Here is a 23,606-nt window from a genome sequence, read left to right on the forward strand (position 1 = left end):
TGCGATTTGATTGCGATTTTTTAATAAAATAAAAAAAATCTTAAACATTTTTTTAAAGTCAAGCTTCAGTTTAGTATTCACTGTGTACGTTTAAAAAGTAATTGGAAGTAATGGAACATTACCAAATGGCATACCATTTATTTACTGTTCTAGATTCTAATAAATAAGGATGAGAACTAAAAGATATGAATTGCTTCATTGCTTCCAACATGTATCTTCCAAGTACTTTTTTCCCATGTATATAGACCCCTTAACAGACGACGTCATACTGGCTGCGTGCAGCCAGTATGCGCGCAACGAAACCCATTATATCAGGTCTCGTTAGGACGCGTCTCACTAGCCAACACACACAAGAGGGGGTTGGGGTGTGCTGAAACCAGTGCACCCCGAAACAGGTTGGGAATTGATTGCGTGAAACAATCACCTGTGCGTCCAGGCTCAATGTTAGTAAACAAATAATTGGTCTATATTCAAACATTTAGCTGGAATAGAAATAGCTTATTTTTGTAAACAACCCAACATTGAACTTGTTAAGTCATTAACTTATGGCTCAAGAAGAGAAGCTTTTTTCTGAAATTAAGTTCAATAAATAAAAATAAAAATAAAATTAAACAAATAATTACCATTTTGTGTAAACAATTCACAGCAGTGAAATAAGTAGGTCTTTCACTTATGGCTCCAGAAGCATATTTACTGATATCCAGTATTTAGCTTATGTAGATTAACATTCAACTAAAATGTAACACTTTTTTGTCTCACAAGCCAAAGTCCTCTCCTACTGTACATTGTATTACTGCTACTCCTTGGAAGTGAAAAACTCAGAATACATAACGCAGTGGTGCAAAGTAACCAAGTACATTTACTTAAGTACTGTACTTAAGTACAATTTTGAGGTATTTGTACTTCACTTGAGTATTTCTAATTTCCAATACTTTAACTCCTACTCCACTACATCTCAGAGGCAAATATTGTACTTTTACTCCACTACAATTATTTGAGAACTTTAGTGACTAGTTACTTTGCAGATATAAATTATAATATTATAAAACCTACATTAACCACTTTAGCCCTATTTTATACATAGGTAATTTGAAAATAGCCGATCTACAAGCTCACAACTCGCCGCGATGCGACGCGTTGTGAGCTTGTAGATCTGCTATTTTCAAACATAAGTACTTTTGGTACTTTAAGTACATTTTGATACCAATATTTTTGTAGGCCTACTTTTATTCAAGTCAATTTTGAATTTGGGATTTTTACTTGTAACAGAGTACTTCTACATTGCAGTATTGATACTTTTATTTAAGTACAACATTTGAGTACTTTTTCCACCACTGTACATAAGTGACAAAGATACAGTTCATAGTCGCTTCTTTTGTTTTGGGCTTGTTTTCATAGACAGGGTTGCTTATTTCTCTCACAAAACCTGGCAACACTGACCAGGAAGTGCTGTGCATCGTATTGTTTACATCAGATCACAGCATCCAACAGAAATAGTTTAATAATGATGGGAAAAATATAAGTTACACTTACAGAAACAAACATAGATAGGAGCAACACTACTACTACACTACTTGTGTCGCACCGAAAATAATGTTTTACCGCTACGCGCGACACGGCCGTTCGACAAACTTTAAATACTCGCAGCCAACGGCGATACTCTATGAGAGGGACAGAGCGAGAGAGAGAGGGGGGGGGCGCTGCCCTCTCGCTCCCTGTAGAGAGAGGCAGCCACTCTGGATAGAAGGAGACAAGTCCCGCGGGTGCTCTGGGATTAATATTAATATTAAAATTATTTATTATGATAAAAATTAAAAATTAAAAAATCGCGGCCTTTGCGATTAGCTAATCGTGTGGTTTCAAATCGCGATTTCGGTTTGAAAACGATTAATCGTTCAGTGCGTGCATGAGTGTGTGTGTGTGTGTGTGTGCACACATGCATGCGTGCATGTTCGTGAGTGACAGTCACGGCGGGACTCGTGGGGATGGAAACAGCCTGTGTGTGTGTGTGTTGAGGTGAACCTCGACCTTTGACCTACCTCTATCCACTGTCCGTGGGACTGCATCTTGAGCAGGACACAGGGGTCAGGTTTGTTGAGGGCGTCCCTGTCACACAGGCCCCGGCAGGTGACCCGTAGCTCCACCTTGGTGAGCCCGGGGCTGTTGAACAGACCCAGGGAGTTGGCGGCCGACTCAAAGATGTCACTCATGGCTGGACGACGGACAGAGGCTCTGGAAGGAGGACAAACCACACACACACACACTATGTGGTCACTGTCGGGTGGGAGACCTTGTATCTCCACATTTGAACTTTTAATTCGTTTTTTGCTTTGTTGTATGACAGTGTCACACAAAATAGCAGTGGTGGAAAAGGTACTCACATTTTTTACTTAAGTAAAAGTATCAATACTGAAATGCAGAAATACTGTACTATTGTAAAAGTCCGGAATTCAAAATATGCTTGAGTAAAAGTACAAAAGTATTGGTATCAAAATGTACTTAAAGTAGCAAAAGTAGAAAGTACTCATTATGCAGAATGTCCAATTTCCTAAGTTTTCAAATGGATAAAAATCTTTTGAAAACAGTAAATCTACAAGCTCACAATGTGTCGCGATGCGATGCTTGTAGATCGGCTATTTTCAAATGGCCGAAATATATATAGGACTGAAGTGGTTAATGTATGTTTTGTAATAATAATCAAAATCTACAAAGTAACAAGTAACTTTTCAAATAATTGTAGTGGAGTAAAAGTACAATATTTGTCTCTGAGATGTAGTGGAGTAGAAGTAAAAGTATAGAAAAATTGGAAATACTCCAGCAAAGTAAAAGTACCTCAAAATTGTTCTACAGTACTTGAGTACATGTACTTATTTACTTTCCACCCATGGTTGTTGATGGTCATGGTATCAATGGTATCAGTATGTCCTTACGCAGATGAGAGTGATTCCACACATACAGGTCAAGCAGATAAATGTCAGTCCTATAAACATATAATCATAACAGCATCGCAATGCACTGTGAGCTTGTAGATCTGCCCTGTTTTCTCTTTTTTTTTGTTGAAATGTTATGAAACTCATTGCAAATTCTTGCCTATAATGATGACATATAATTACAAGTATGTCGGTGGTTAATCTCTCAAGAACAGATTCTGCACTGCGTTGGAATCTGTCTTGGAGGTTTGTCAGAACGTGTACACACTGTGTGGGAGTGGGCGTGGCTTCAGAGGCCGCGCTTTATCCAATCAAATGTAGTGGGCGGGATTCACGTGTCCGTCATCCTTCCCGACTCGAAACTTAAACCGAAGCTAATTTAACAATAGCGTCCGCGGAGCAGACAACCACGGAAAGATATTCACATTTGAACTTACTCTTTCATCATAGAAACAAGTGGGCTTATAACCAAAACCATCCATGTTCTCTGGGAGAAGTGGTGTTAGTGTTCCGTGTAGAAATGTTATCTAGTCGGAATGAAAACGCAAGCTCACCACCGGAAGTGGAGCGGTGAAGGCCGACTTAAACCCTGTTTCCTTGCGCACATGTGCTGCGTCGCCATTGTCCCAGAGTCACACTCAGGAGGAAGAAGAGCAGAGGTCGCTGTTTTTCCTTTTCAGTGTGTCTCTGGGTTCCGAGATTGGTCGGTGGTTAAATCTGTCTGTGGGTATTATACATATTTAAAAGTATCAACAAGAGCTTGTGAAAATGTTCTTATTTTTTTGGAACACAACGATAGGAAGGCGACATCTTATTGCTTTTCATGGAAATAACAGGGAAGAATCAGAATTGTTTATTGCCATGTATGTTTGCAGTGCACAGAGGAGGAATTCGTCTCAGTGAGGTTGGTGCATTACACCGAAGCAACACAGTAGAAACATCTGAATTATTTACAACTATTGACTCAAACGATGAAAACAAGTAGCTTGAAACTTCCGTATATGCATTACGCAATGTGTGCACTATAGACCGTAGAGGCTATGGTATAACAGACAGTGTAGGTAGATACATTAATAGATAAAGGAATAAATATTAATAATTGAACATATAGACACTTGTTTCAGAGGGAAGTAGCATCGCATGCTGCATATTCCATAATGCAATGGTAATGGAGCTGAGACTATAAAGCTGATGATGGCAGAAGGGTGGTGTGGTGGTGTGGTTAACCGCCGGACCACCGGAACACTGTGTGTGTGTCTGCTCTAACGTCATAGCGTCAGAGGTGGGTTGCACACATCCAGTTCACCTGGATCTGGTGCTGGACACTGAGTAACAGTTGAAAAGAATACAAGTCTGCACAACAGCATTGCTCCTAAAAGTTTGGTTTTCTTTTAAGTCAACCCATTCAATCCGAGAACGCATCTCTGTTATTTTTAGATTTCTTTGGCTATTCAAAATAGATCTGCTATTTTTGAAAAATCAAGAAAAGGTTTGCAAATATATATATATATATATATTTATTTTTTTAAGCGGACGTTTGTAATTCAAATCTTTGCTTCTGGGGGGCCCTGGAACTAAATGTTCAAATGTTCGCTTTACAAAATATATATTTGAAGACTCTGTGCCGCGCTATGAGCTTGTATATCTGCTTTTTTTTAATAGCCAAAGAAATCTAAAATGACACAGATGTGTTCCCGGTCTTAATGGGTTAACTTTAAAAAAAAATAACACTTTAAGGAGCAATGCTGTTGTGCAGACTTTTATTCTGTTAGATCGCCTATTTTTGCCGTTTTTGCACGTCACCATTGTACAACAAAGTATATTACATGCAGGGCATGCAAGTTAATCTAGTTAATCGATTAAGCCAATTTTTAAAAATCTATTAGACTTGTTCTGTTTGATTCATTGATATAAGAAAGAAAGAAAGAAAGAAAGAAAGAAAGAAAGAAAGAAATAATCCCCCAAATATAATATTCTTGCTTATTGAATTAACCTACAAGAGCATGATTAAGCTTCGAAATGTCTTTGGTTAATTGCCGAGCCCTAACCAGACCCACGAACATCAAAACAATAAAGACATGAATTACACATCAAGCACGCCCCCACAGAGGGTAGCAGTAAATGTATTCACATACTATATCAGCATACATTATACATTCACTTCTATATTCATTTACGTGGTACTGGGGGTACGCGGTGATGGGAGTGAGTGTGTGTGTGTGGGGGGGGGGTGTTAGAGATCTGTGCAGATCTGAAAATGAATTTTAAATCAAAGAGGAGATTCTTGGCTTCTGTAAAGATGCCAATGTTACATAACAAGAGTTTGTGTTACACTTTCTCTTCCTTCCTCACAGGACTCCTTCAGTTCTGTATGAGTGTCATAGACTAGACTTGATTTCATCATGATTTGTGTGCGGGGGGGTATCTCATTTTAAACAGGCTTAGTGCTTTATGAGCCTTCCAGTTTAGTAGACCTTGTATTGTGAATTTGTACTTCCATGTACTGTTGTTCTCATGTCTTACTAAATACAGTACATCAATCAATCAGTCATACTCCTGTTGGGAGAAGAAGGTACATAGGAGAAGGTGACGCCTGGTGGACAGATAGGTTAGTACAGGTAGAAGGTGACACCTGGGCTGTGTCTCTGCTCTTTCCTCGCTCCCCTAGCCTCACTCCAACCGAGAGTGGAAGGTGGTCCGCCATTCTGCCACTCGTGTCAAGTCTCTCCTTCCTAAACGAAGGAGCTAGGAATTAAGACTAGGAGGAGATATTATCACTGAGGAGCTAGGAGCAAGGAAGTGTCCTACTAAGGAAGAAATTCCAAGCTGATTAGCATGACACATGACTACCCCGCCCCTCCAGCTGGCACTATAACGCCCTTATATCATGCTCCACATTGGGTGTTGTTGTCATCAGAAATGGAGGTCAATTAAAGGTAGCTCTCCATCAAACAGACTACTACAGAGTACTACAGGGTCAGACTGGCAGTCAAATGAAGTCGGGAGATCAGTCGGTTGGAAGGTGTGAAAAGAAAGTTGCTGAATGCACCTGAGAGCCAACACCGACAGGCGGCTACTACGGTGCAAAAAATATAAGCCTATGGCTTGGCGTCTTCTTCGACAACAAGCCCGCTGCTATCTGACGGTCGAAGCATGTTCGGTCGGCTTTCGACGCTTCCCTACAACTTGCGACCCGACGCGACAGTGTACCCACCGCCCATTCAATGGCAGATTTTCGGCGCTTTACCGCCTCCGACGTCGGTGCGGTGGAGAGCTACCTTTACACGAGGCTTCAGAGGAATTCACGTCCAAATTCTCTAAACAACATTTCGTCGTATCCTCTCTCACCGTCTCGTTCCCTCCATGCATCCTCGGTGGGAAGGAATAGGACACAAGGAAAGGACGCAAGTGTGGGGAAACAAGGACTTCATTCAGTGGTTCTCAGAGTGGGATCCAGCAACCTCAGGGTTCCTTGAGTGGGTTCCAAATGGACCCTTACAGGCCTGTAACTCTGAGAGTGTTCAAATGGAACCAAATGGACCCTTACAGGCCTGTAACTCTGAGAGTGTGCAAATGTAACCAAATGGACCCTTACAGGCCTGTAACTCTGAGAGTGTGCAAATGGAACCAAATGGACCCGTAAGGGTCCATATTGCACACTCTCAGAGTTATGGAGATTTAGTTTGAGATTTAAGGACCTCATTTGACAGGTAGAGGTAGAAGATGCCACATGGTGGACAGGTAGGGTACTACAGCGGTGTGACATCATGGCTGGCTGTGTGTTCACAGTCAGAGACTCTCACACAGTGCAACTGCTTGTACATAAAAACACAGCTGCCTGGGCTTTGTTGGTTGCTATGGCAACTGCCGTGGCAGCTGGGGAGTCGGTTCTTTCAGAAAGTGTCGTGCTATGTATTTACTGAACTTATAACAATAATAATAATGTTGGTACTGCTGTGCTCTGTCTGTGTGTGTGTGTGTGTGTGTGTGTGTGTGTGTGTGTGTGTGTGTGTGTGTGTGTGTGTGTGTGTGTGTGTGTGTGTGTGTGTGTGTGTGCGCGCGCACGAGCGTGCGTGTGCGTGTGTGTGTGCGCGTACACGCGCGAGTCTCTCTTTCTCTCATACACACACACACATGCATGCATGCATGCACACACACGTGCATGCATGCACACACGCACGCATATACACACAGACACTTCTCTGTTCTCTGTATTCAAGTATAAAACCCCAGCAACAGTCTGAGATCTAAACCTCTGTTCTGTGAATAATACATTTATTACAATGTGAAATATGTGAATAATCTCTTCCATTAATCATACATGTGACATGTTACTCTGACCATGAGTCCTACCCTACCTGTACAACTGTAAGTTAACCACTTTCAACATGCAGATTTTTTCATGGATTGAACATTTTTTTTAAATATCTAAAATAGCCGATTATTATTATTACTTACACTGAAGCCTGATTCATATATACTAGACCATACCCGGTCGGCGCAGCGCATCCGTGGGGGGATATGCGCACATGATCTGGCAACCCGGGAGGCAGTTTGTCCCATAGCTGGGCAGCCGCAGCTATGGGACGACATTCTTTGACACAAAAACGCTAATAAGAAGCTGGGATTTCATTAAATTGAAAAACGGGCTTCACAGTTGTGTTCAGATGGTAATGGTCAATGGCTGTGTGCAAAATCAGAGCAATTGGTCCAGCCAGTGAGGAGAACCGGGTAGCTTCACCACCACCACCACTACAAACGCACGCACAGAGGTTACTAGAATTATAGTAGGATAGTAGGATAGTAGGATATGTCTTACAAAAAAGGTCATGCAACCATTCCTTATTAGCATTATTTGCATAAGTTATGCAAACAAGTCTGGAAATTGCTGCATTTTCACTTTTACTCAAACCATTTGCATAATTAATTTGCAAATGGTTTGCGTCAAATAAAGAATATAAAATAAAAATAGACATGAAGAATAAAATGCTCACAGACATCCCAGGTTAAAGGAGTAGTTCACCCAAAAAATGACTTATTTTCTATCAATTGCACACCCCATGAAGCCTTGAATTCATGGATTATTTTTAGTTTTAGTCGCTTTCCTGAGACAATAATTTGATGACCAGTGTATTTCCGGTAGGAGACACAAAGAGTCTACTTTGTGTCTCCTACCTGATCTTTCCGCCGGTAATCAAATTATTGGCTTAGGAATGCAACAAAAACAAAAACAAATCCATGAATTCAAGGCTTCATGGGGTGTGTAATTGATGAAAAAACAAGTCATTTCGGGGTGAACTACTCCTTTAAGTTTATTTGAATAGTAATAAACTGTACAGTGCACATAAGAAAACAAGAAATTAAAACCAATAGTGAAGCTATAGTCTTGATGGCACCAAAATAGTCCCCGGCATTATCCATGACAGCCTCCACAGCTGTCAACGAGTGAAGAGTGTTACCATGTAAGATCTAACGTGACCATGTTAATTGAAGGATCTCCACCTTCGTCATCATCATTGATGCCCACCAGATGTTCCCACACACCTCTTCATCTTCTCACACACACCTCTTCATCTTCTCACACACAGGCACATCAAAGGGCAGTTGATACGCTGAGACGTGTGAGAACAGTGTAACGTGCCACGGGTCTTCTGCATGCAGGCACATTTGATGAGATGTGTGGCTAGAATCAATTGTCCCTCCCCCTCCGCCGAGTGGTGTAAAGTAACTAAGTGCATTTACTCAAGTACTGTACTTCAGTACAATTTTTACTTTACCGGAGTATTTCCAATTGTCTATATTTTTACTTCTACTCCACTACATCTCAGAGGCAAATATTGTACTTTTAGTCCACTACAATTATTTGAAAACTTTAGTTACTACTGTAGTTACTTTTCAGTCATAAATTATTACATTATAAAACATACATTAACCACTCGTTGTGAGCTTGTAGATCTGCTATTTTCAGAGCGCAACACCCGAGCGCAACCAAACATACAATGACTTGACTTTTAGTTCTACTGGATCTCTTCTCCACTACAGTCCCTCCCTAACATTTTAGTTTAGTTTTTATTTTCTGACGAAATTGTCAATATATTTAGTCTTAGTTTTAGTCATCATAGCTTAGTTTTTATTTTGTTTTTATTTAGTTTTTGTCAGTGAAAAAAGGTAGTTGACTAACATTTTTCGTCATAGTTTTAGTCGCCGAAATCAACACTGCTGCAGCCATCCCCTTACCAAGTGCATTCACCTCTGATTATCCGTTTCTTGTTCCCCACACCAGTGATGAAGTAGGTGTTTTTGCGTAGCTGATGGTACAATCACATTGCACGAACAAAATACATCAGTTTGAGTTGATATCCTGCCGTGAAGTGACTGTGTAAACCTCGGGTTTCCACTGCAAGTGCTTGAGGGCTTTCTTGTCGAGATAGACAGTCGGCTCATCTTTGATGCTGGTATCTTTTTCTTTTTATTATCCCGCGATTTTGTAACCCTTATTTTTCACCCGGTGCCAATTTTCTAAGTGATGCTGGGCGCTACACTCCCCTCACCAGCCTAGGGAGGCCAGGGCCGAGCTCATGCCTCCTTCAATGCATGAGAGCCAACTGACCTTCTTGTCACCTGACAGGGGGGAGTTTCCCTGGTTGGACGTAGCGCGTGGTAGGAACACGTTATTCCAACCAGTTCTCTTCCCCTCCATCAGGCGCCCCGGCTGTCATGGGGGAGGTGGTATAGCGACCAGGATTACTACATGTTTTTGTGAGGGTATTAACTATCCTGAGAGACACGGGGAGAACATGCAAACTCCACACAGAGTAGGCCCTTTCGCCAACCCCACCTAGGGTATGGGCGCTGATGACGCGGAGGAGAAGACACGCCCCCAGCGCCCACAGCGTCCCCGGCGGGAATCGAACCCAGGACCTTCTAGCGGTGAGGCGACAGCACTACCGATTGTTGATGCTGGTACCTTGACAGGGACTGTTTTGCTGAAACTTTCCCCCAAGGGTGTGCCGTCTTCCACATGTAGTTTAGGGATTGTCAGCCTGGCATCGATGATGACAAAGAAGTGAGGGGCATCTATTGTCCTCATTATGTCTGTACCCGTTTTTCATTTTCTTTATTTTTCTCATTTTTACATAATTTATGCAAATAATGCTAATTAGGAAAGGTTGCATGACCTAGTTATGGCAACAGATACATTTCTAGAAATCCGAACAGGCTTAAGACTGTAGATCAAATTTCTAAATGAACTGAAAGCTAAGAATATATAGCTATTTCCTGGTTTTGGCCTGATTATTACGTGACGGAAAAAGAGTTATGATAGTGACAAAAGGTTGCATGATTTATTTATGGCAAGACAATAATTCCTGGACATGGAAACTTAGTTTGACCTCATTATGCCTGCAAATTATGCTAATTAGGAAATGATGCATGACTGCATCATGGTAATAGATACATTTCTGGACATCACAAACGTAGAATTAGATCACTTTCTTAACTAGAAGCAAAGTTATAGCCATTTCCCATTTTGGGGGTGAATAAATAATTAGATAATTATGCTAATTGTGCACACTAAATCCAACAGAAAAGATAAATGGAGACATCTTTGCCTTCCTAGTTACCCCAAGAATCAAAGCACTGCAGTCTCCAAAAAAATCACACTACAAAAGTACAGAAAGACCCCCCTAGAATGCAAAACACACAAAAATGTGTGTGTGTGTGTGTGTGTGTGTGTGTGTGTGTGTGTGTGTGTGTGTGTGTGTGTGTGTGTGTGTGTGTGTGTGTGTGTGTGTGTGTGTGTGTGTGCGTGCGTGCGTGCGTGCATGTGTGTGTGTGTGTGTGTGTGTGTGTGTGTTGAAACGTGTTACCTCAGGGTGTGTGGTCTGTCTGCACTTCAAAAGCCAAACCAAAGGCATCACTTAAGGAGGTTAGAAGGTACCAACAAAAAAACGCTGACGCATTTCAGCCAAGCAGCCATCATCAGGACATTGACCGATATTTTTTTCAGTTGTCTGTCTGTTGTCTGCGTGAGTGTGTGTGTTTGTTTGTATTACTATACTTGCGAGGACCAAGTATAGTAGAATTTGAAGAAATATACATTGTGAGGACCGTTTTCCTGGTCCTCACAAGACAAATGCTTGTTTTATAGTTCAAAACCTTTTTTTTAGAGATACGTTTACAATTAGAAAAACATTCAGGTTAGGATTAGACATTTAGGTGTCTTAGAGGTTAGGTTTAGGGATTGGAATTAGAGTTCAACATGATTTATACTTAGTTGCGCGCCAGTATCATGCACCAGCTATGCATATAGCTGATCTATAAGCTCACAACGCGGCGCAGCGCGACGTGTTGTGGGCTTGTAGATCTGCTGTTTTTTGGTTTTAGGCTTACGGTTAAAATGGCAATTATTATTCTTAAATGGCATTCATAACATGGCTGTCCTAAAGTGTTGATGTCCTCACAAGTATACTGTAGTAATACAAACATGTGTGTGTGTGTGTGTGTGTGTGTGTGTGTGTGTGTGTGTGTGTGTGTGTGTGTGTGTGTGTGTGTGTGTGTGTGTGTGTGTGTGTGTGTGTGTGTGTGTGTGTGTGTGTGTGTGTGTGCGTGTGTGCGTGCGTGTGCGTGTGCGTGTGTGTGTCTACCTTGTGAACCGCAGAGACACTGAGAGGTAAACCATTCACTATGGTAATACTGCACACACAACAGGAAGTCAGAGATACCGTAACAACAGAAATAACTTCCAGAAAGCGTGTTGGGTTACATATAGATATGAGGAGAGGCCGAGGAGGAGAGAGGAAGACTGAGGTTTCAGCTTTCAACTTGGATGTCAGGGAAAAACCATCCGACGGAGATGCGTCTTGTCTCCGTTTGTTTTCTTCTGGGAGATTTTTTTTAATTAAGGTTGTTAGGGTGTTTATCTCATCTACAGCAATATGTTACTTTGGAGGTTTAATTAAAACCCCTATATACTTAAGTTGACAAGGGTTCCCCAGGGCTCTGTAATAGGCTTGCTGGTATTTCCCTCTACACAAAATCTCTTCATCAAAAAATAGTCAGTCTACAAGCTCACAAAACGTGGCAATGTGTCACGTTGGGAGCTCGTAGATCGGCCATTTCTTGCTGAATGTTCGCTCCAGAATGTTGGCCGGAAGGGTTCATGTGGTTAATTGCTTAATTTTTGTGCTTCATCTCCTATCAAATACAGAAGAAGTAGAACCTCATTTATTTATCTTGTAGCGTACCTCATCAGCACCAACTTGATGGACCATTCATCACATGTTCGCATGTGGAATGCCTCAAAAAACATGACTTTTGGCAAAGAGGAGAGATATTTTGGTCATCTAACATTTAAACTCCAGAGAACTCGAGTTATGTAGACTTCTACTTTCTGCTTGAGCAGTTTGCACCATGCTGTGTAAAGTATTAAAGCACAGCAACTCTCTCTCTCTCTCTCTCTCTCTCTCTCTCTCTCTCTCTCTCTCTCTCTCTCTCTCTCTCTCTCTCTCTCTTTCAATCTCTCAATCTCTCTCTCTCTCTCTCTCTCTCTCTCTCTCTCTCTCTCTCTCTCTCTCTCTCTCTCCCCCCCATCTCTCTCCCACACACACACACACACACACAGTCACACACAGACAAAGGGATGGGGAGGAGATTAGGAAAACACATCACAGCAGAACACAAAGCCAATCATACTTTGGTTATAGAAAAACACGTCTGAATATTGTACGCAGCAGACGTAGGAGCTGACAAAGTGGGGCTAAGCCCACCTCATTTGGGGGCTGGTTTTGGGTGGTCCCTGCATGGCAGCTCTGCCTGGAACACAACGGCTTACATTTAATTAGATTTGACTGCGCTGTATGACTACAGCAAACATGATTTCATTAGAAAAGTACATTCCAGTCAGTGACACAGCCTCTACTGAAACGTCCTCACTCTAGTCTCAGTAGAAACGGACTTGAGTTACAAACCGTACTTCTTTTTCATCTATACACCAAATCTCTAGCCCGAGCTACAAACTCACTTGTAGATCAGCAATTTTTTTGGGGCTAATGCCCCCCCCCCCCCCCCCCCCGCCCCCCCCAGAATAGGGATGCTGGGGTTCAAGTGCATTGGTTAATTAAGACCTGGAACGCATCTGTGTCACTTTAGATTTCTTTGGCTATTCAAAAATTGCAGATCTACACCGAGTGCCGCGCTATGAGCTTGTAGATCTGCTATTTTTTTTTTATATTGAAAAAATATTTCTCTATATCTCAAAAAACTGTTTGGATATAGAAAACATTTTTAACTCTTAAACTGCCGAGAGTTTCTCTAGAACAGTCTGTAGCCTCTGCCAGTCTTTTCTAAGCTAGTACTTAGGAAAAATTTAATTTTTTTTGTCCATTTATTTTTCAACATTGAAGTGAATGGAGCAGTAACTTTTTGGAAAATGTTATCTCCTGGTTCTTTGTGACGAACGGAAAAACGAAAAAAACGAAAAATAAAGAATCATTTTAGAAATTCTTTTTTTGTAAACATTATTTTTTTCAGGTCTTAATGGGTTTTATCGTAATTGAATATAAACTCACTCGGATTTGTCGTGCGGCCGGTTGGAGTCACTCTCCAGATGACCACTATCTGTGGGCGGTGGCTGAGGTTGTTGTTGCCTCCGCTTGAAAAACTTCCTTAAGTCCATAACGTTTAGTTAGTCTGAAAGATAGCAGGCTTTGCACCACTGACTGAGGTGAAGAAACACTTTGTCTTCCAGGCTATAGACCTAGCCCATATCGCTACCTCCTCACTGTGAAGGAGTACTGAACGAATGACACAGACAGTGACACCGGTCCGGTCAAAGGAACACTGAGGGAGGTGAAACCGAGCCTTTCTCTAAAACGGACCCTCCTCCCCACCCACCCCACCACCGCGGTCCTTCAGGGAGGTGTGTAACACTATTTTAAGCAGCCTTCATAAAGGTGTGTAGGGTATCACAATACAGCCGGCAAGCCTCGGGACGACAAACTTCCCTCTCTCCGGGCGGTTAACAGGAACTTTGGTGGCTTTCCATAACCATATGGTTTCATATATCATCCTCAGCATCTTTCAGAGGCGGCAACTGTTGCCATCATCATCCAGCAGAATGTACAGGCTGTTGAAGAATCTCCAGAGAGGACAATTGATTCCTTTAAGATATTCAAACGTAACATTTGGGTCCGTTATTCTTTGTTCCCCCCCAGGAGGGCAGAGAGCTGAACATGCCATTAAATGCTGCTTCCTCTTCAGCAGTGGCGTGCACAGACATTTTGAGGGGCAGGGGCTCAAGTAAATTATACTATTTTTTGTTTACTTGGTCTGCTCTTTTTTCCCTCTACACCTATTACCTCTTTGCCAAAAATAGCCGATCTACAAGCTCACAACGCCTCGCAGCGCGAGGCGTTGTGGGCTTGTAGATCCGCTATTTTTGGAGATCTGCTATTAGATGCTGTAGATCTGCTATTTTTGGTTCTCCTCAGAAAAGGGATGCTAGGTTTCAAGTGGTTATGGTAAAAAGAATCACATATCACATAAAGATTTGGCGGACCCCCTGTAGTAACTCTGAGGACCCCCTAGGCGTCCCGGACCCTGTTGAAGACCCCTGCTGTAAACTGAAAAAAAAAAAAAAACTTTTTTTCAAAAGGGCACTTCTGGTCAAGAGGGCAGGTGCTCAAGCACCACCTAGAGTCTATCTGTGCACGTCCCTGCTCTTCAGTATTATGCTGTTGTATTGTAATGCAACCTGCCTCAAGAAGAACTCCAGTGCTGAAAGCCATTTTGTCATTTTTGCATAAATATACTAATTACCGGTGGTCGTTTATTTGTGTACAACTACAAACATTAATGAAGGTTTTCCCCCCAAACCATGAAATACGACATATAGTTGTGTTATTCTGGCAAAGATGAGAGGACGTGTTCTGCTTTGAACTAAACTTAAATCTAACATTAAAACACTAGAAAGTGATTCCAAAGATGGCAGACTCCTAGTTACTTTGGACTGTGAGACTGCATAAAATATTTAAGCACAGCAATGATCATTATCTCCTTTCACTCAAACTATGCTATCGCTTGCTTGTGTCTGTGAAAAAAATACGTCATCAATTCATTAAGTACCACCATTAGGTTAGGGTCTCTCTCTCTCTCTCTCTCTCTCTCTCTCTCTCTCTCTCTCTCTCTCTCTCTCTCTCTCTCTGTCTCTCTGTCTCTCTGTCTCTCTGTCTGTCTTTTTCTCTACCCCTCTCTATCTCTATCATCCTCTCACTCTCTCTGTCACTATCGCTCTTCCTCTCTCCCTCTCTCTCTCTCGCTCTCTCGCACGCACGCACGCACACACGCACGCACGCACGCACGCACACACGCACGCACGCACGCACGCACGCACACACACACACACACACACACACACACACACACACACACACACACACACACACACAGAGAGAAAGGGATGGGGAGAAGATAAGGGAAGCATAGCAAGAAGTCATCATAGGAATACCAGTCTGAATATTTTACATCCGACCAGAGCAAAGTGGTTTGAACCAACACAATAACACTGATATCCTAAGAGCCTGTTGCTAGAGAGGGATTGGCAATTTAAAACTATTATCAGTGACAGAAATGGAAGGGGTGCCGCAAATAAAAAGCTACAGTGCCATTAAGCACTTTCAACCCGGTGTCCCTATTTTGGCATGTCATAAGCAAAAACCTTTAATTTCAGATATTTCTCAAGGAAATCCATTAAAAAAATGTCAACATTTTCTGAAATAGCCAGTCTACCAGCACACAACGCATTGCATCATGACACATTGTGAGCTTCCAGGTTGGCTATTTTCAATATTCACTAACAAAATATATAGGGGCTTAAGTGGTTGAAAACAACGATAACTGTAAACTTTAGCCTAAGGGTGGCACTAGAGGTAAAGGCCATGCGGTCACCAAAATCGGTAGGGTTCATCCTACAATCCTAAACCTCTCTGATTCTTATAGAAAGCCATGTTTGCTTTTATTACCAAAACAATTAATAATATCCAATATGTTATGTAGCCTATACAAGCTTGTAGATGGGCTATCTTTGTCTGTGGAACCGAGTCAAACTAAATGTAATGCCTACAATTCCAAGTGCTTGTCAGGGTGGGGGGTCCCCAGTTTAAATATGATTATTTTGGGGGGGTCGCGGCCTTAAAGGTTTTGGAACCCTTGTCCAACCCTACACCAGGGTACAGATTTCTCAATGGAAGAGTGGGGAGACCATCTCCAGCCACTGCAGATGGACTAGTTAGGTTTTACTCATTAAAATAAGTTCCGGATTGCAGCTTTATAAGAGCCTAAAGGCCCACTAGCACACCCCCTAGAGGCCTTGGTGCTCCTTACAGCCCTGTCTAACGCAACTCTGTGCTTCAACCAGAAACTGGAATAATATCCTTTGATCTGGTCTGTCTGTATATTATGTAGATAATGTGTGGGCTGTGCCCTCAGGGTCTGACGCTGGTTGGATAACACCATTTAATCTAACAGATCCTCATCATCTGTGTTTCACCTCACTAAGCCACATTGTCACATGTCCTTCATTAACTAATCAGGCATTAAGAAGGGTTTACTTGCAAGAAGGGATTCCCTCTTGCTTTCATCATGTAGAAACTTTTTAGGGATCTCCCTTGAACCCAAAGTAGTGAAAATAGCAGATCTACAAGCTCACAACGCGTGAGATTGTGAAAAAAAACAAAGAAATGTCCTATTTGTTTTCACAGAATGGGTTCCCAGATTGCCTTTTCGAGTTTTTTTGAAAACTTTAGTAACTAGTTACTAGTTACTTGTAGACTTACTGTAGATTTTGATTATTATTACAAAACATACAGTAACCACTTCAGCCCTATATATTTGGCTATTTGAAAATAGCCGATCTACAACTCACAACGCGTTGCATTGTGACGTGTTGTGTGAGCTTGTAGATCTGCTATTTTCAAAATATATTAATACATTTTATACATATGATACCTTGTAAAACGGGACATCCTGCATAATGAGTACTTTTACTTTTGGCACTTTAAGTATATTTTGATATACTTTTGTACTTTTACTGAAGTAAATTTTGATTACCGGACCTTTACTTGTAACAGAGTATTTCTACATTGCAGTATTGATACTTTTACTTAAAGGTAGGGTAAGTGATTTGTGTTGGTTAAAATAAGTGTTAAATAGCTCTATATTACTCATTGCTATAGAATGTCTGTTCAGTATTAGGAGTCTCCTTGTCTCTCCACCTCTTTATTAAACAGAAAATGCATTTTCGTTTCAGTTTCAGTTTCATTTCCACTTTTATCCAACCAGGACAGAGAACTCATTAAACAAGTGAAATTGGAAGTGATGACACTAAGAAATGAGCAGGCAAATTGGAACTGGAACACTATAAAAATGAAGCTTAAAAATGGGTACTTTCTCCTGATTGGCTGAGATTTTGACACCTACCGAAAAATGTATTTTCTGTTTATCAAAGAGCTGGAGAGACGGGGACACTCCTGTTACTGTTAACCTTTAAACAAAATACTTTTTGTTTTAACCCAAAAATATCACTTACCCTACCTTTACGTAAAAAATGTGAGTACTTTTTCCACCACTGCCTATAAGCCCAGGGTTGGGTTTGCTGGAGACAAAACCACGGAAAGATATTCACATTTTAACTTGCTCTTTCATCATAGAAACAAGTGGGCTTATAACCAAAACCATCCATGTTCTCTGGGAGAAGTGGTGTTAGTGTTCCGTGTAGAAATATTGTTAGTGGGAATGAAAACATAGTCGCACCACCGGAAGTGAAAGGCTGAAGGCAGACCAAAACCCCGGTTTCCTTGCGTACGTGTGCTAGTCTGTGCTATACGTCAACTTCCTCCCAGAGCCAACTGAGATAGTAAAAAACAGCAGAGGGCGCTGTTTTTCCTTTTCATTTGGCGATGGGTTCCCAGATTGCGTTTCGTCAGACTAGATGCTGTAATAACTCCCAACTCCGGAAAGACAAGAAGCCTGAGGTGTCAAACTAACTCAAAACAACAGCAGCAGTGAAACGTCTTCATTAAGAGCCTCCACAATGACAGATGACAAAAGAAAAGCTTCACAAGTAGCTAAGCTGACACATTCAAAACTTCACAGTCTCTCCCGGCGAAGTCGAATAAATAAACTGACAGGGCGGCAAAGAAGCGGAAACTTGTAAATATTTGTTGAGGAAATGTGTATGATTTTATACTTGCACACTACAGTACGTACAGTACCAGTATTCGTAAGTATCGGATTGTCAGCTGTTTCTGATTAACATTTTTTAACGAACGATTTCACTTCGATCTACAACCGATCTACAAGCTCAAAACGCGCCGCGCTGCGACGCGTTGTGAGCTTGTAGATCAGCTATTTTGAACTATTTTAGTACTTTTTCTTTTGGTACTTTAAGTACATTTTGATGCCGATACTTTTGTAGTTTTACTCAAGTAATTTTTGAATTCCGGACTTTTAATTGTAACAGAGTACTTCTACATTGCAGTATTGATACTTTTACTTAAGCAAAACATTTGATTACTTTTTCCACCACTGCCGGTGGCAATGAGAACAGAACAACAATCAGATGGTATATTTTGACAGCAAAGGATCAACTTCTCACTTTAATCTCAAGTCTCATTTGTTCTGTCTGGGTTTTCTTTGTTTGTTTAAGGAATTGTGATATAAAAGCCTCCGCATAATTACTGCATTATAATAGTGGAAGTGGACAGCTCAGACTGCAGCTCACACACACACACACACACACACACACACACACACACACACACACACACACACACACACACACACACACACACACACACACACACACACACACACACACACACACACACACACACACACACACACACACACACACACACACACACACTGGAAAAGGTTATAATGAGAGAGATGGTGTTTGAACTGAATCCAGTGGCCATTAAAACGCTGACTGCTGATGTTCAGTAAGTACTTAACGGTCTAATACAGTATAACCTCATCAGCACTGTTAAACTCCCAGACACACCAGAGCTCTATCTACTCTGTCTGTCTGTCTGTCTGTCTGTCTGTCTGTCTGTCTGTCTGTCTGTCTGTCTGTCTGTCTGTCTGCCTGCCTGCCTGCCTGCCTGACTGTCTGTCTGTCTGTCTGTCTGTCTGTCTGTCTGTCTGTCTGTCTGTCTGTCTGTCTGTCTGTCTGCCTGCCTGCCTGCCTGCCTGCCTGACTGTCTGTCTGTCTGTCTGTCTGTCTGTCTGTCTGTCTGTCTGTCTGTCTGTCTGTCTGTCTGCCTGCCTGCCTGCCTGCCTGCCTGCCTGCCTGTCTGTCTGTCTGTCTGTCTGTCTGTCTGTCTGTCTGTCAGCCTCTTTCTCTCAATCATCCTCTCACTCTCTCTGTCACTATCTCTCTTCCTCTCTCTTTCTCTAATTATCTTTCTTTCTCTCTCCCCCTCTCCCTTTCACTATCTCTCATCCTCTCTCTTTCTCTCCTTCTCTTTATTTCTCTCTCCCTCTCTCTCCCTCTCTCTCTCTCTCTCTCTCTCTCTCTCTCTCTCTCTCTCTCTCTCTCTCTCTCTCTCTCTCTCTCCCCCTCTCTCTCTCTCTCTCTCTCTCTCTCTCTCTCTCTCTCTCTCTCTCTCTCTCTCTCTCTCTCTCTCTCTCTCTCTGCCTCTCTCTCTCTCTCTCTACATATATATATATATATATATATATGTCTGTATGAGAGTTGTCTATGTAAGATAGAAAGCCAGCAGTATATACTTGGGGTCCTGTTAGGATAGAAAAGCAGTATAAATGTGGTTCAGTCAGTATGAATCAGTGCGTTTCTTTAAACAGGAAATGGGATGGAAGTTTGAAAGTGTCCAGCGGTTCAGAGGTCGGCGTGTTTCTTAATTAACTGTCAGAATGAAAGGGACAGCAGGGGAGTGACACATCTCAGGGGGGGGGGGGGGGGGGGCAGCTAATCTGGGCTGACCTGTCCTCACCTCTCCAGCAGCACTGGACTACGCACACGCACACACACACACACACACACACGCGCACACACACACACACACACACACACGCACACACGCACACGCGCACACGCACACACGCACACACACACACACACACACACGGAAAACTAGTCTACTCTTCAGCTTAGAGTTGTGTGACAACTGTGCTTGGGTGGGAGGTTGTGGGTTTGAGTCCAACCGTGGTGCATCCAGCTTTGTCGAGCGTCTATACGAAGGGGCGGCAGTGGCTCAGTGGTTTAGGGTGGCCAGTTGCACCACCTCACACTAAGTTCAAACTTAGCCTATAGTTATAGCATAAATGGCTTTTAAAAAAGCCATTTAGCTATAACTAGGCTAAGTTTGAACTTAGTGTGAGGTGGTGCAACTGGCTCCTGGAAACCGCAAGGTTCCCAGTTCGGGGCTCCCCCAGAGTTAGTGTAGAAGTGTCCTTGAGCAAGACGCTGAACCCCTAATCGCTCCCGATGAGCAGGTTGGTGCCTTGCATGGTTTCCTCCGCCATCGGTGTGTGAATGTGTGTGTGTGTGTGTGTGTGTGTGTGTGTGTGTGTGTGTGTGTGTGTGTGTGTGTGTGTGTGTGTGTGTGTGTGTGTGTGTGTGTGTGTGTGTGTGTGTGTGTGTGTGTGTGTGTGTGTGTGTGAATGGGTGAATGTAATGCACAATCTATGTAAAGCGCTTTGGATAAAAAGCGCTATAGAAATGCACCATTTACCATTTATACGAATACAATGGGCCCGTGTTCTGGGGGAGGGAAGCCGGGTGATAATAGTCACCACACGTACTCCTACAGGCTGGGGCGGCACCTGTCAGCAGGGTGTGTTGGGCGGAAACGACAGCAGTGACAACACAGACGTGTGTGGGGGGAGGAATCACTTGGCATAACAACTACATTGCTGAGAAGAAAAGGGTAAAAAGCAACAAAAGGGAAAAAAAGAGATACGTGACAGAATGTTGTTACTATAGGGACGTGCGATATGGCTTCCAATCAATATCAACCATTATACCAAACTATTGCCTCGATTGCGATTAATGAAGGATTATTTCACCACTTGGACCCCAGCAATCCATATTCTGGGGGGGGGGGGACATTAGCCAAAAATAGCAGATCTACAAGCTCACAATAAAACGACGCATTGTGGTCCCCAGCTAAATTAGTTAACATAGCCTCAGAATCATTTAACCACTTAGCTTTGGCTATTCAAAAATAGCAGATATACAAGCGCGACGCGTTCAAAGAGTCAAATCTTTGCTTCTGGGGGTCCCTGGCACAAAACATTTTCAGATGGTGGTCCGTGGCCAAATGTATATCAATTTAGGGGTCCCTGGCATGAAAAAGGTTGAAAACCACTGGTTTAAGTGGTTAAAAGAAATCTGATTCTGCGTTCTTGCAGATCTGCAGAACGCATTGTGATCTTGTAGATCAGCTATTTTCATTATATTTTGTACACCACTATTGTACAATGAAGTATAATACAGGCTTAAGTGGTTAACCCAATTCTGAAAAGATATATTAGAATGTTTTTGTGTCAATTAATTGATATATATATATAATAAATAAATAAAAAATCATGTTAGAAAAAACGCTTCTCGATTGATGGAATTAAATCTACATGAGCTACATTAAGTTGGTTAATGGTTCTAAATATGGGTTTAGATATATTTTCAGTTAATTTCCCAGCCCTAGATGTTACATTGGGAAACAAATTAATCATTTACTGTATGTTGCATAAATATTTTGTATTTGTCCTGCCTTCTTTGGTCCTTTTGTCTGAGTAACGAAACTGTGTCTACTGTATGTGTGTATTGTGTCTATGTGTTTCTATAGTATATGTTGCTATATCAGTGGTGCGCTGGTGCTCAAACGTTTTCATGTCAAGGACCCCCAAAATTATATGTATCGGGCCGTGGACCCAACTTTTCATGATTTTTCAAAAATAGCCAAAGTATAAAATAATGGTTCAAGTGGTTCAAATCTAAAATGACAGATGCTTTCCCCAGTCTTATTGGTTTAATAACGCGTACCCATGACCCATGACACTGAAAACTGCTGTCGATCACAGCAGGGTGATAAGAACAACAAAGTCTTCAACCAAACTGACTGAGTCACGCTACAGCAGTGGTCCTCAAACATGTTCATGTCAAGGACCCGCAAAGTGATGAAGAGATTGTGTCAGGGATAGGGTTATACTCTCTAATATCCAATAAAATAGGGCTTACACGTTTAAACTGCTCCTTCATCCTGATATACACATTGATTGGTATAGTTAGGACTGTTTACTGAAAAGCTGGGAGGGAGACAGTGGGAGAGAGACAGAGAGTAGGAAAGCTGAGAGACAGAGGAGACATAGACAGTAGGACAGTTCAGAGACAGACAGTGTCGGGGACACAGACAATAGGAAAGCTGAGAGGGAGACAGTGTAGGAGAGACAGAAATTAAAGCTGAGAAGGAGACAGTGTAGGAGACAGAAATCAAAGCTGAGGAGACAGTGTAGGAGCGACAGACAGTAGGAAAAGTGAGAGGGAGACAGTGACACAGTGTAGGAGAGACCAACTGTTGATTAATCATACTATATTACTGTATCGTGTATTGTACAGTATACATCAGCTGGGAAACCATATATTTGGTTTTCTACTGTCTGATATCGCCACTCGCCAGCCTTGGACAATGACTAAAGTGATGTTGTGCTCGAAAAGGTTTCCCACCCCTGGACAGTAACCTATAGCCTGATTATCAGACTGAAGCTGCGTGAAGCTTCAGTCTGACATTGGCTACAGTGTAGGCGATTACAAGGGGGAGGGGATTAGAATGTCCCTGAACCAATCCTAAGGGATCCCCACCCCCACCTCCGACTCTCATTGGACAATACATTTTGTACAGAATAAATCCTATAGGTTCACATTTACAACACCAAACCAAGAGGCAGTCCACTCAGAGAGTGGGCGGGGTCTATGGTCTGGAACCAGGCTAGGGTTAACCCTGAGTGCTCTGTCTGGTAGGGTGTGTAGGGAGTCCACATAATCGTCACTGTTGGGTGGAAACCTTGTACGTCCAAAATGGTAACTTCTCAGGAAATGGGGAAAAAAATAATCTTTGCCCTGATTTATGCAATATAGTTATTATGTGGTCACAAGCTCTTGTTAATCATTCAACGTTTATAAAAGCCACAGACACACTTAACCACTTTCACTTACTTAAACAAATCGAGCAGATCTACTGTACAAGCTCACTATTTCTGTGTGACACTGTAGTGTCAAAATCACACCACGCAGCTGCTGAGGCCAGACACAAACATGTTGAGGCCGTCCGCAAACATACGGACGGACGGACAGACATACACACAAAGTCAGTCCTTGGAGTGGCTAGCACCACTCAAAAAACATTAAAAGTTGAAATATGGAGATACAATCATACGAGGTTACTGCCTGACAGCAACAGTATTACATTTCTCCTCTCCTCTCCTCTCCTCTCCTCTCCTCTCCTCTCCTCTCCTCTCCTCTCCTCTCCTCTCCTCTCCTCTCCTCCCCTCTCCTCTCCTCTCCTCTCCTCTCCTCTCCTCTCCTCTCATTACAGAGGCATCAATAATGATCTAGTCCACACAGATACCAGGACTGTGTGAGATTTAATCCCCAAGAGT

General features: G+C 42.2%; 1 protein-coding gene across 1 annotated transcript in view; it reads right to left on the reverse strand.

The window, feature by feature from the left end:
• The window catches only part of cpne4a (copine IVa), a gene marked incomplete at its 3' end in the record, with an annotated part of 167,664 nt that overhangs the window by 140,410 nt on the left and 3,648 nt on the right, over positions 1 to 23,606 (reverse strand). Inside the window, exon 2 of the mRNA XM_084052790.1 lies at positions 2,040 to 2,232. Within this exon, the coding sequence (XP_083908916.1) occupies positions 2,040 to 2,210 (171 nt within the window). The 5' untranslated portion in view covers positions 2,211 to 2,232. The remainder of the gene's footprint in view (positions 1 to 2,039; positions 2,233 to 23,606) is intronic.

Source organism: Gymnoscopelus microlampas (assembly GCF_963454915.1).
Source record: "Gymnoscopelus microlampas genome assembly, chromosome: 3".
Taxonomy (NCBI): domain Eukaryota; kingdom Metazoa; phylum Chordata; class Actinopteri; order Myctophiformes; family Myctophidae; genus Gymnoscopelus; species Gymnoscopelus microlampas.